Source organism: Xenopus tropicalis, chromosome 7, assembly GCF_000004195.4.
Source record: "Xenopus tropicalis strain Nigerian chromosome 7, UCB_Xtro_10.0, whole genome shotgun sequence".
Classification (NCBI taxonomy): Eukaryota; Metazoa; Chordata; class Amphibia; order Anura; family Pipidae; genus Xenopus; species Xenopus tropicalis.
Genome location: NC_030683.2, coordinates 44,930,342 through 44,944,417, shown reverse-complemented (window position 1 = coordinate 44,944,417; position 14,076 = coordinate 44,930,342). Strand labels below are relative to the sequence as shown.

The 14,076-nt window shown below is 38.9% G+C and overlaps 1 protein-coding gene across 31 annotated transcripts in view; it reads left to right on the top strand.

The window, feature by feature from the left end:
* camk2g (calcium/calmodulin dependent protein kinase (CaM kinase) II gamma) overlaps positions 1–14,076 on the top strand; it is a 172,767-nt gene that overhangs the window by 121,032 nt on the left and 37,659 nt on the right. For 9 of the 31 annotated variants that reach the window (XM_012965992.3, XM_012965988.3, XM_012965987.3 and 6 more), the window contains exons 13-14: positions 5,565–5,639; positions 6,704–6,766. The exons of 9 other annotated variants lie outside the window; for them this stretch is intronic. In XM_012965992.3, coding sequence (XP_012821446.1) covers positions 5,565–5,639; positions 6,704–6,766 — 138 coding nt within the window. The remainder of the gene's footprint in view (positions 1–5,564; positions 5,640–6,703; positions 6,767–14,076) is intronic. 13 more of the 31 variants (XM_012965993.3, XM_012965990.3, XM_031904797.1 and 10 more) reach the window with 2 other exon arrangements.

The window sequence follows — 14,076 nt, the reverse complement described above, 5'->3', positions numbered from 1 at the left end:
TTTTCACCAATGCCCATTTGGGGCCCTGTGCTGTCTTCTGAGGGGAAGACAGGTATTTTAAACACTGCTAAGGTTGATACGAAAATGCGGTACAAAAGGGATAAGGCAGGTGCAACGTCAGAGTCAGGCAATGGTCAAAGGCAGGCAGCAGAGATTCAGTGTCAAAAACCAGTAGAGCAAACAAAAACAAGGCTTTAGCAATGATCTAGAAATTTAGAGAAACAGCTTGAACAATGAAAATAAACAAAGTAGCGCTTTTTAACTTTCAATTTGGCACCAAAGGGACGTCAGTGTGTCCGCTGACATTACGGGCGGCACAGCGGCTTCAAACCTCTGTTGCGCTTGTGCGCATCTTGACACACACCACACCAGAACGCGTGCCAGTGTGCGAACAAGAGGACCTTGGCCCGGCACGCCTACAGTTAAAAAGCGCACAGCAGTCTCCCGGCACTGGTAACATATAGTAGATGTGGCACATTATAGCCTTGTTCAGTAGTATTATATGGTGCAAGGGTACAGCAAATTATTGTACTTTTGAACTGTACATAAAAAGCAAAATGTACAGTATACACACACAACTTTTGAAATGTCCTGTTTATAAGACGTATTGTGTGAACAGAAGTGGCATTTGTGATACATTTCTTACCAAACTGCATACTTTTGCAGAAAGTGTAAGGTTGGCTAAAAGGGGCTGATGATGGGGCTGCACACATATGGGCCCATTCATGAAACCAAATTTTCTCTAGTTAAAAGCACAACTGGAAAAAATTCGAAAATTTCTGATGCGCAAAAATTCTTTTCTTGGTCGTACGAAAATATTGTGGTTGCAATCCGAAAGTCACAGATTTTCGGATCCGAATGTTTGTTAACGCGCAAAAACCTTTCTGGCTTTGAAACTTCAATGCATGATTTTGGAAGCCTTCCATAGGACTCAATGGCACTCTACAGCTCCAACCTGGCCAAAAGATACTCTCAATACCAAAGCTTAAATGAATTGCAAAATGGTCTTTTTCGTGGAAGTCAATGAAAACCACGAAAAAGTTGTGCCATTTTAATGATATTATCGTGGTCGGTACGATCATTTCTAAAAACTACATTTTTTTTCTGAAAAAATTAAATAAATTGTGGTTTCATGAATGGGCCCCATAGTATTTCCTTAAAATCAAAGGAGACATTTTAACCATTTAGATACAGCCTTAAAATTCAATTTTATAAAAGCAAACTGGTTAACTGCTTTGATTAGGTTATATCTTGTATTGCTGTAGCCTATATAATACTTTCAGGACCATAAAGGCTATAGTTATAAAGTTAATATAGTTAATAAAAGAAAACTTAATTCCAATGTGAATTTATTAATTTTTTTAGTGCTTTAAAAGGTATTTGTAAATGTTATTGCTATTAAAAGCAGCATTTGCTGAACTTATTTATGTTGATTTTTAAACAATATTGCAAAGGTCAGTCTCCTCCAGCAAGACAGGTCTGTCAGTCTGCTGCCTCGTGTTACTTTGTTTCAAATGCCAGAGCCACCAGGGCAGCGAATAGAAAAGGACTGGCAAACATTACTTCTAATAGCAATTATATATACAAATAAGTCAAAACCTATTACAGGTTTGTAATGAATGTATATTGCAAAGTTGCTTCTTTAATCAAGCAAAAATTATATTATGGGTTGACTTTAATGTTGTTTAATAATACAGAGTGCATATTTTTATTGATCTGTGAATATTAGCTGTTGCAGTTTCTTATCTTAGATGGTACCAGACATCAGTAATTTGCATTCAGAACAAAATGCCTGTATGACCTGATTCAAGTTTGTTGAGCTTAAAGGTCAATGGCTATAATGAAATGAAGGTAATGACCAACTGTTTTGTATATTTTAAAAGTTAAGACCGAGCAAGATCCTTTTATAGAAAATGCTCTAGTACAGTGTTGCGCATAACATCCGGATCTATATTTGAGACATTCCTACTGTGTGCCAAGCCCTACTTTGTATAAAATTGGATAGTTATGCCTGGCATTTCTAAAAGAAACTGCATACCTTAAAAATGAATATGCCCTCTGCATTCAGCTTGTGGTGTTTGGTGGTGGTTATTTTTTGACTGTCACAGTTGGCAACAACTTTGCATCCTATGCTCATGATAGCCCCAGTTAGTGAAAAGGGTCTTCGAATACCAATAGATATTCACGCCAACATTCATCTCATCACCACTTCACTTAATGGTGAGTGATCTAATATTTGCTCTTTGATAATTGTCTGGAGTGCTGTCCTAATTGGTGCAGCAGAAAGTGTGATTTTTACATGAATATAATGCAACAAATTTACATTCATTTTTACATTATTATGATCACCTGCTCCTGGCTAGACCTCAGCTTGCGGTCTGATTCTTCATTTGGAGCAATGCTGCCCTGTACATCGGGTCATCATCTTCTCAATGAGTACTAATAGACACACAGCAGTTTGGGCAGTTCCAAACTTGTTGTTTGAAGCTGAACTTAAAGAAGAACTAAAACATAAAAAGAAGTAGACTAGAAATGCTGAACATTTTATTTTTGGGCTTCTATACCAGCCCAAAGCTACTACAGCCCTTAAGCAGTGCTGATCTGTAGCTCCAAGTAATTGTCTTTTCTGCAGCTTCCCAGCAAGTGTTCTGTTCTGATCTCAGTTACTTGAGCTTAGGAACTGACTCAAAATATACGGTTTATATAGGATATTAAAGTCACAATACATGGCTGATAAGGGGTTAAGTTATATTCTCATTATATGGCAGTTTAGAAACCAGTGCAGTTAGCATCAGAATTTATAAATTAGCCCTGTAGCATCAACATCTGACTTGTGACCCAAATTGGGGGGCGGGGTAAATATAACAGGTAAGCAGGATCTTCATCCAACCAAATAAATTTGAATCCATTGTGATTTGTAAATTAAACTCTTATAAATACCAACTCCAAAATATTGTGATACTTAACTTGGATATGCATGAAGTTCTCTCAAGTAATATAAAATTGTGTGTGTTCCTTTAGTGTTGAAAAGGTACATAGCACATGAACACTGTGGGGCACATTTACTAATCCACGAATCCGAATCCCGAATGGGAAAAATTGGATTGGAAACGAACATTTTGCGTCTTTTTTGTGATTTTTTTCGTTGCCGTCGCGACTTTTTCGTCGCCGGTACGACTTTTTTGCGACGGGCGATGAAAAGTTTGCGACAATTCGCGAAAAAGTCGTACCGGCGACGAAAAAGTCGCGACGGCAAGGAAAAAAATCACAAAAAATACAAAAAAGTCGCAAAATGTTTATTTCCAATCCGATTTTTTTTCGTCGTCAGTACGACTTTTTCGCGAATTGCCGCAAATTTTTCAGATTGAGCGCTCGTAAACGGCAGGCAAACCTTTCCGACTTTGCATGATTTTGGAAGCCTCCCATAGGACTCAATGGCACTCTGCAGCTCCAACCCGGCCCAAGGAAAGTCTCCCATAGGGCTCAATGGCACTCTGCAGCTCCAACCTGGCCCAAGGAAAGCCTCCCATAGGACTTAATGGCACTCTGCAGCTCCAACTTGGCCCAAGGAAAGTCTCCCATAGGACTCAATGGCACTCTGCAGCTCCAACCCGGCCCAAGGAAAGTCTCCCATAGGGCTCAATGGCACTCTGCAGCTCCAACCCGGCCCAAGGAAAGTCTCCCATAGGGCTCAATGGCACTCTGCAGCTCCAACTTGGCCCAAGGAAAGTCTCCCATAGGACTCAATGGCACTCTGCAGTTCCAACCTGGCCCAAGGAAAGTCTCCCATAGGGCTCAATGGCACTCTGTAGCTTCAACCTGGCCCAAGGAAAGTCTCCCATAGGGCTCAATGGCACTCTGCAGCTCCAACCTGGCCCAAGGAAAGTCTCCCATAGGACTCAATGGCACTCTGCAGCTCCAACCCGGCCCAAGGAAAGTCTCCCATAGGGCTCAATGGCACTCTGCAGCTCCAACCTGGCCCAAGGAAAGTCTCCCATAGGGCTCAATGGCACTCTGCAGCTCCAACCTGGCCCAAGGAAAGTCTCCCATAGGACTCAATGGCACTCTGCAGCTCCAACCTGGCCCAAGGAAAGTTTCCCATAGGGCTCAATGGCACTCTGCAGCTCCAACCTGGCCCAAGGAAAGTCTCCCATAGGGCTCAATGGCACTCTGCAGCTCCAACCTGGCCCAAGGAAAGTCACGATACTGAAGCTTGAATGAATCCAAAACTTTCTTACTCGTTGCAACAAATATGATTTTGTTGCACGATTTTTTCGCGACGGCGGCGAAAAGTTTGCGACAATTTGCGAAAAAGTCGCGACAGCAACGAAAAAAATCACTAAAATACAGATCATTACGGAAAAAACGCATTCTGACGCTTTTCGGACGTTCTTGGATTAGTAAATGTGCCCCAGTGTGAACCTTTCAGAGAAAGAAAATAATCACAAAAGCATTTAAAATGATAACTCTTATTGTTTTTGAAGGTGTGAACTGTTTTAAGATGCATACAGAGTAAAGCTGTCTCCAGCCCTTATTCCCAGTTCAGAAATTATGCACTGACCACATTAAAAATCTGTCCAGAATTAGAATCCATACATTTAACCAATTTTAAGGAGATATTAGTTTGTTGTAAGGTATCACAGTCAGACACATATCTTAAATATTGCATATTTGCTCCTAAAACTGAAGAAATCATTGAAATACAAATGTCTGGCAAATACAGTCTTTCCCAGCAATGATTCTTCAAGCAGTAAACCTAGTTTGAAATGAAAACCTGTTAAATTATACAGAAACATACAGATTCAACACCTTTTAAATGATAGTTATGACTAAACTTTAGATAGATAAATATAATGGCCATGAGCATTTTTTTTCTTTTGACATATAAGTTCTTAAGAATTTAACATTATATTTGGTGTTGTTGTGATATGTCTTCCTTTGGGTGCACAAATGGATTTTATGATTTTTTGTCCTAAAGCCCAATTTAATACTGTTAGCTGTTTTATGTACGAAAAGACTAAATTGTGTGAGTTTTTTTTATTTGATATGTTTTTGTGCATGATTCATTGGATAATAATTTCCTGGAGCATTCCATCTTTGCTCCATGCTGCAGATCTGGCCCACAAAAAACATGTAATTTGGTCAAGTGTTTTCACTTAAATGAAATCACTTTTGTCAAAAATAATTACAAAGCCACATCCTAAATGCTAGTGGAATTAACTACTCTTTATATTTGTTACTTACGGAGGGCTCTGTTGGTTTGTAGTCATCTTTACTTACTGAGGCTTTGTTGGTTTGTAGTCATTATTGCTTTTTGAGGGCTCTGTTGAGCAAGAAGAGAACATTATGTACCCGGATTAACATTATGGCTGCTAGCAACACGTGTACGAGAAGCAGTGTTGAATCAGGATCAGTCTTATAAGTAGGTCAGTGCATAAAATCTCAACACCTTAAGTGAGAAAGCGTCTGTGCTTCTTAGAAACATGGCACCCTTCAGAACTCAATGTGGAGAACATCCCTAGATGCTTTATGTGATTCATGATTATTCTGCTCTTCTCTGACAGGAATTGCATTTGGATGCCGAAAAGCTGCATCCACTGTCCCGTGTACCTCTTCAACGGGGGACACTATAACTGGTGGTGAGTCATCTATCCTTCCGTGGACTCTCACTGTATTATTGGTGTTATCCCAATATGTATTGTTCTGATATTGTTTATAACTTGTTTTGTATGGTTTCTCCAACCTTTTCCCCTGTTTCCTTCATTTACTGGTTCATTACTGCAAATCTAGTTCCCAGTTTTTTGCAGTTTTTCCTTCCCTCTCTTTTATTTTTTGTTTCTTGTGCCTGTATGCTTAATATTAGTTATAAGCATTTTATCTGTGCTTTTCTGGTGGCTGAATGTGAATAAGGAATTGGCGAGTAAAAAAGTGAAATGCATGCACTTGGTTGTTGATTTTAGGTGAATAGTGGAGTACTTTAAACCACTAGTGAAACTCGAGAGAGGAAATGTAATGGCCTTGCTCTAGGGTTTAGTATTTTAGTTTATTATAGACACTTGTGATTTCCTCCAGTTTGTTATACTGGTGTGTCTATAGTTTCAGAAAACGAGGTTGTGGCTTCTCGATTGCATTGACTGACTGTGCATTGGACCTGTTTTACTGCATGCTTGTAAATATTTTTTTTTGCTGCCATGCAGTGCTGCATTTGGTGACATTTGTGACATTTGTTTCCCTTTTGTTGTTACGTGAACCCCATTGACCACTCATTCTGTGATCTTTCAACTCAGTGTGGGTTTTTCCATACTGCTTAATTTTACTTCATTTTGCTTGAGAAGGTTGGGAGCAGACTTTGTCAGCATTAATAATTTATGTTAAAATATTTGCATTCATGGAGCCTTCCAATAAAAATGGCATAATGTATCGTAACTTGTTATATTATGTTATGTATAGGAAATGCACTTATATTTGGACCTGACAAGCGACTTGGGCATTTACTTTTTAAAAACTGATCAGGAAAAACACAATTTTCTTTTTTTGTGCTTTACAAGTTCCTCCCCAACCATTTCTCCAAGCTTTTTTGAAGTTCATCTTTCCAAAACTGAATTTACATTGAATGCTTAATTTTATTTTTATTCCTTATTGGGCATACATAGATTGCTTTATTTTTTGCTACATCTTCCACTGAATGATTTTGTCCAATCAGTTGGCAGGCAGACCTCCGCCCCTGTTGTGGCCGCCACCAGTGCTGCCAACTTAGTCGAGCAAGGTACGTGGCATGAATTCTTCCATACCCAAATTGCTTAAACCTCAGCCCAGTGCGCCTTATGGATCCATGGCCTTTTGGCTCCTCCTCACTGTTCCGGCTCTCCTGCTCTTCGTGAAATAGCATGCTATGGGGAAGGTGCCTGTTCTGTAATCAATATTCTCATAATCTCAATAAATCTCTAATGTGTTGTTTTTCTTCCAAGATTGGTACTAAATATTTCTTACTAACGTAAAATGCATGAATGTTACTAGATAAGTACAAATAATGCCAGGAAGAAAGGATGTACAAAGTCAATCATAATGTTAATGCTTCAGAATAAAGCATTGTTTTTAGTGCTGATTTTTTTTTTATGTTTAAAGCTAACAAAATAACTGCACAATTGTGCATTAATACTGATGAATATCTTATTAACTTTCTACCAGATTTTATTCCCATATACATTAGTTGATAAACATTTTATGCATCAAGAATTTTCAGTCCCTGCTGTTTTTTATGCTACTAGATATGTTGTTTTTTTTGTTTGGTGTTTTTGCTGTTTTTTTAAGGATCTTTCTAGTTTATTAAATGAAAAATTGTGTTCAGTGAATCCCAGCTGCTATAACAAATGGAGGAGGCTTCACAACAAACTCTTATTATGTTATTATAACTTTAGTTATCCAGAAATTGACTGGAGTAATGGGGTGACCAAGTCAGAAACTAGCAGGTTTGTAAATATGTAAGATTTTTAGGCAAAAAATCTGATATGATGAGTGATACCAGGGCCAGCCTATACTCACCAATTGGGAGGGATCCTTTCTGGGGGACTGGAACAAGAGACACCCCTCATGTTTGGTATCATTCTGATTGCCCACATATGGATTACCATATCCCCCCTCTTTTCATTATAATATTAGGTACTGGCAAGTAACAATATGATATTACAGAAAATGGCCTAAAACAACATATACCTAAGGTGGTGTAAATGACACATTGGACATTTCCTCCTCATGCATACAGTAATGAGGGAATGTCCCAGTAGGGGATAAAAGGTCCAACGATCCAGTACTCTATTGTACAAAGAAGCTTGTTTCAGGGAAATTTCAGGTACAGTTCTTAGAGTTTTTTATTTTATTTACTGTTTCGCATGTGTATGTCTCTTTCTTGTAATATCTTTTTTGTATATGCACTGTTTACCCTTTGTAATATTAAAAATAAAATTTAGTATGTTTTGTCCTTTTGCTCTAAAAGAACTCATCGCCTGTCTGAAAAGGTTGTGCCTCAATCTATTAACGTCTTGTTTGTGTGTATAGGAAAAGTTATCTGTTTATATGCTAATTAACAAGTAGACTGCTAGCAAGACAGAGTGTTTTACTGTAATTTAACCCTTGGGCTGCTAGAGTACTTGTTAAATTAGTAGAAGCTAACCCTATCTACAGTGAGAAGGAGTGTGTGATACATTTTGTGTACTGGGAAATAGTACCTGTTTTAGCATGGGTGCCCAAAAGGTAGATCGCGGTCTACCAGTAGATCACTTTAAAGTTTCTGGTAGACCTCGAGGTGGAATGCAGCGGGATGATATCCCGCCACTTCTTTTTCCCCCAGCATACTGGAGCTTTTGAGTGCGGCTGTTCAAGCCATCCGTCTTTGTAGTTTCATCCCAGTATAGAAGATTGTCTGCACCGGGCCGCTGTATATATTTGTTCCCACTTTATATATGTTTGTGTGCAGACTACAAAGTGGGCCATGAAGAAGGGAAGGAAAAAAATACTTTCACTATAAACTTGAAGTTGGCACTTGAATAATGTTATGTGGGCATTAAATGTGAATTTGGCACTGCATTTATATATTGCCATGTGTCTAGTAGAATTAAGTCTACTGTGTATTTGTAAAACATTGATTGATACTTTTACTTGCTTATTGCACTAAATGATAGACATCGCACTATTTTAACCATGGTAGATCTCATGACAGAGGCCAGGTGGCAAAAGTAGATCACAGGGTGACAAAGTCTGGGCACCCCTGTGTTAGAGAGCGTAATGGGAGTAGTTATATTAGGTTTCCATTGCCTGTTAACGATTGATGGTGGCAGCTACTGAATGTTCTGGGTGCTAGTATGTTTAGGGGTTTCTGATGTTAGTCTAACCTCTATGTAAGTGACTGAGTGTAACCCCTTTTGACCACATCCCAGTGTAAGATTTTTGACTATATATAATAATAATATAATATTATAATCACCCCTCTTACTAGGGTTCCGGTTATTTTGAGAAGCAGACAAATAACCCACACCAATAAGTGTATATTAAAATGTATCTATTGAATAGCAAATCAATGGATTGTTACAATTAAAGGATTAGTTAACACAAAACAATATATTTACATTATTTACATATACAGATTAATATCAAAGTCTACATCATCATAGCTACCGGCAAACACAGAACACGGTGGTCTGGTTCCTTTTCTCTAACCAGCTGATCATGGCTTTCTCTGGTCTGTCTCACATCCTGCCCGGTCACTTCTGATGCTCTCCCCAGGTTCTTCCCCTCAGGTTGCTCTGTCTAGTCCACATTTATACACCTTTCAGCCACTGCCCCCACATACCAACTGATCAGATGGGGTTGATAAGAACCACACCTTGCCCATTGTTCAGTAACTGTTGAGTTTTATGGCTTCTCGCAGATGTACTGTCCCACCACCATGCACAGAAAAACCCATTGATATGGAGGTTTGGCTTCGGGTGTAACTTGAACAACTGGTTTATAGTTATCAGTAGAACTCCCCTCTACACAGTGTATAACACATAAATATGTATAGAGACCCAAACACATATGTATATACCACAAATAAGGGCACCCAAGATGAGCAATTTCTTACACCAGGGTTGCGGCTGAGAGTGTCGCTATCATTTCAAATTGGTAGGCAGTGGTGGCATATTTTTTAATTTTTTGTTGTAAATCCTTGAGAGGAATATACAGTCTTTAAGGACAAACCTAGTGCGTATTTTTTAGAAAAAGACATACCTGCAAACAGTTGTACCTTCCCTTTTTGTTTTTTTTCCTATCTTTTATTTGGCAAATATCCCCTGAAATGGCATTCTACAAGAGGCAGATCAGGATCAGCTGGCCAGGCTATGTGAGAAGAGAGGGGTTGCTGTGGCAAACCATATCAAGGATTGGCTAATTGTAACCCTGATTGAAAGTTACCAGGAGTCCAATACTGCCCAGGAAGGATAAACAATGGACATTGCTGTTGGACAATACCACTATGAGGATAGCAGCAGCTACAGTTATCAGAGTGGTGCAGGATCATATCTGCAACTAGCTTTGCAACAGCTAGGCTAATCTGACCCTAACCTACAGCTGCAACTTATACTGCAATACCAGAAGGCAGAGGCCACAGCAGAAGCAGCCAAGCGCAGAAGCACAATGCCAGACCACTTCAGGACAATGCCAAGCAGAAAGGGAGGCAGCTGAGTGCCAAGCAGACCAGCAATTCCAGCTGAAGATGGTACGGCTCCAGAGAGGTACTTCCTCGCGGCAGTGAGTCCAGGGAGACCGTTTTTAAACCACATCTGGAGAATTTCCTTTTGATGAAAAAGGATGGGAACCTGGACACTTTTCTGCAGTGTTTTGAAAAAACCTGCAGGCAATTCCATTTACCAGGTGTACAGTGGACAAGTTTCCTGCCCCCAGGGCTTAAGGGAAAAGTTCTGAAAGTTTTTGCAGACCTTGCACTGGAATTTGATGGGGACTATGACAGTACCAGTTCCTATCTAACTATCTAGTTGAATTCAACAGTTTGAACTTTTTTATATATATATTGTTTATTGGCTTACTGTTTTATGTAAACAACGCATGCTTTAGACATTGCATCTCTATTAGGCAGTAATATCCGAAAGTAAATTTTTGAGATTGTGTGAATTTTGTGTGCCATGAATTGACAATGTTATAAAAAAGTATTTGGTGCTACAATTTTTAGATATAAACATTTGTGTCTGTTTTACACATTTATAAATTTTATTGCCTTATTAGGAAATTTTTTTGCCAAATGTGTTGGCTGCTGGTGAGAGATGTGATGGCAGTTAAAAAGTCCTTTTGCTGTGTTTGCAAGTTCTTTTCTGTTTTTGTTGTTTAATCTGGGCAATGTAAGCTACTACTGCAGCCTGCCTGTTTTCTGGCTTTTGTCTGAAAGGATTTTGATTCTGATAAAATTATTTACATCCACTTTAGGGATTTAAAGTCTTAATTGAGGTTATTAAAGGGTGAAATAAATTTTTAAATTAAAAAAAAAACATGCTTTCTATCTAGTATGTATGCAGACTAAATGGATATTTGTTAATAGGTCATTTTAATTTTTCTGTCATTGCTGTCCCTAGCCTACATTGTTAAAGCTGTTGGAGAGTAGTCCTTATGACTAGAAATTGTAAATAGCACTTGTCAGAAATAAAGGAACACAATTCCCTTGGACATTGCAGGTCTGTCCAAAAATACATTACATAAAACCGCTTTTACAGTCATGGCCAAAATTGTTGGCACCCCAGAAATTTTTCCAGAAAATCAAGTATTTCTCACAGAAAAGTATTGCAGTAACACATGTTTTGGAACAGAACAAAAAAGGGAGGAAAAAAAACAAATTGGACATAATGTCGCACAAAACTCCAAAAATGGGCTGGACAAAATTATTGTGATGTTCCTTTAAACTCACCTGGGGCAAGTAACAGGCATGGGCAATATAAAAATCACACCTGAAAGTTCACTTAGTCTTTGCGTTGTGTGTCTGTGTGTGCCACACTAAGCATGGATCACAGAAAGAGGAGAAGAGAACTGTCTGAGGACTTGAGAACCAAAATTGTGGAAAAATATCAACAATCTCAAGGTTACAAGTCCATCTTCAGAGATCTAGATTTGCCTTTGTCCACAGTGCGCAACATTATCAAGAAGTTTGCAACCCATGGCACTGTAGCTAATTTTTCTGAGCGTGGACCGAAGAGACAAATTGATAAAAGGTTGCAACGAAGGATAGTCTGGATGGTGGATAAGCAGCCCCAAACAAGTTCCAAAGAAATTCAAGCTGTCCTGCAGGCTCAGGGAGCATCAGTGTCAGCGCCAACTATTCATCGACATTTAAATGAAATGTAACGCTATGGCAGGAGACCCAGGAGGACCCCACTGCTGCCACAGAGACATAAAAAAGCAAGACTACAGTTTGCCAAAATGTACTTGAGTAAGCCACAATCCTTCTGGGAAAACATCTTGTGGACAGATGAGACCAAGATAGAGCTTTTTGGTAAAGCACATCATTCTACTGTTTACCAAAAATGGAATGAGGCCTACAAAGAAAAGAACACAGTAACCTACAGTGAAATATGGTGGAGGTTGAATGATGTTTTGGGGTTGTTTTACTGCCTCTGGCACTGGGTGCCTTGAATGTGTGCAAGGCATCATGAAATCTGAGAATTACCAAAGGATTTTGGGTTGCACTGTAGAGCCCAGTGTCAGAAAGCTGGGTTTGCGTCCGAGATCTTGGGTCTTCCAGCAGGACAATGACCCCAAACATACGCCAAAAAACACCCAGAAATGGATGGCAACAAAGCGCTGGAGAGTTCTGAAGTGGCCAGCAATGAGTCCAGATCTAAATCCCATTGAACATCTGTGGAGAGATCTTAAAATTGCTGTTTGGAAAAGGCACCCTTCCAATAAGAGAGACCTGGAGCAGTTTGCAAAGGAAGAGTGGTCCAAAATTCCCGGTGAGAGGTGTAAGAAGCTTATTGATGGTTATAGGAAGCGACTGATTTCAGTTATTTTTTACAAAGGGTGTGCAACCAAATAATAAGTTGAAGGTGCCAATAATTTTGTGCAGCCCATTTTTGGAGTTTTGTGTGACATAATGTCCAATTTGCTTTTTTTTCCTCCCTTTTTTGTTCTGTTCCAATACACACAAAGGGAATAAACATGTGTATAGCAAAACATGTGTTACTGCAATACTTTTCTGTGAGAAATACTTGATTTTCTGGAAAAATTTCTGGGGTGCCAACAATTTTGGCCATGACTGTATGTAAAGTACCGTGCAATTCAGTGACTGATTATTTTACATAACTGAATCTTTAAAAACAAATGATATTAATATATGAAAAATACCCTATATAACCTACAGGGACTTTGGAGGGAAAAGGGCAGTAACTTTTCACTTGGTGTTATTGTGTTGATTACTAAGTGGGTAGAGAGAAAAGGTTCTAAAGCGTTCCTTTCAGCCCCTGTAATTCGCTGCAATAACTTCACGTAGTAAGCATAGAAGCTCAGCATCTCTGTAGAAACAGATGCTTCACCTGGTGTTGGTTTTAGTGCAGAGAAGGCTGGCCTGAAAATGTTCATCAGTGACCCATGGGCTACCCACATGACCTGCACATTGCAAATGACAAACCTAGCTTGTATACTGTGATCAGAAGCAAACCTTCTGCATGGAGCACTGTGCATGGTCCATGATTAAAGCAACTGGGGTAGGGCCTGCTTTAGCTGGGTGGACTTTTATATGGCCTATATGGCCCTTTTATATGGCTTGAAAGTTTGTGAACCCTTTAACATTTTCTATATTTTTATATGAATGTGACCTAAAAAAACATTTTATTTTCATACTAGTCCTAAAAGTAGATGAAGAAAACCTAGTTAAACACAAATTATTATATTTGGTCATGTATTTAGTTTTAAAGAATTATCCCATAACATATCTGCGAGTGGCAAAAGTAAGTGAATGGGGCTCTCAGTATTTGGTGTCACCCCCTTGTGCAGCGATAACTGCATCTAAACATTTGCAGTAACAGTGGATAACAAGTTGTGGATAACAAGTTGGTAACAACTTGTTTGTTTAGGATTGTTGTCTTGCTCCATGACCCACTGTCTCTTGAGATTCAGTTCATAGACAGATGTCTTGACATTTTCCTTTAGGATTCTCTGGTATAGTTCAGAATTCATTATTCCATCAATGATAGCCATGATTTACATCCACAAATGTGTTGCATGTGTGAATCAGGCTTTGCTGTATCCCCGCTCTTTAAATAAAATCGGGTCCCTCACTCACACCTGATTGTCATCCATTGAACTAAAAATCCTAAGGATTCATTTACTTTTGCCAAAAGAAGATATGTTATTGGATCATTTTTTTCCAATAAAAACATGACCAAAAGTAATTTTTGTTTCATTTGTTTAACTAGGTTTTCTTCATCTACTTTTAGGACAGATGATGTTTTAGTATGATGAAGAGAGTAATATTCTGAGACTGTTTGCAATTGGTCTTCATTTTTTATTTGTTATTTTTCAGTTTAGTTCAGCAGCTCT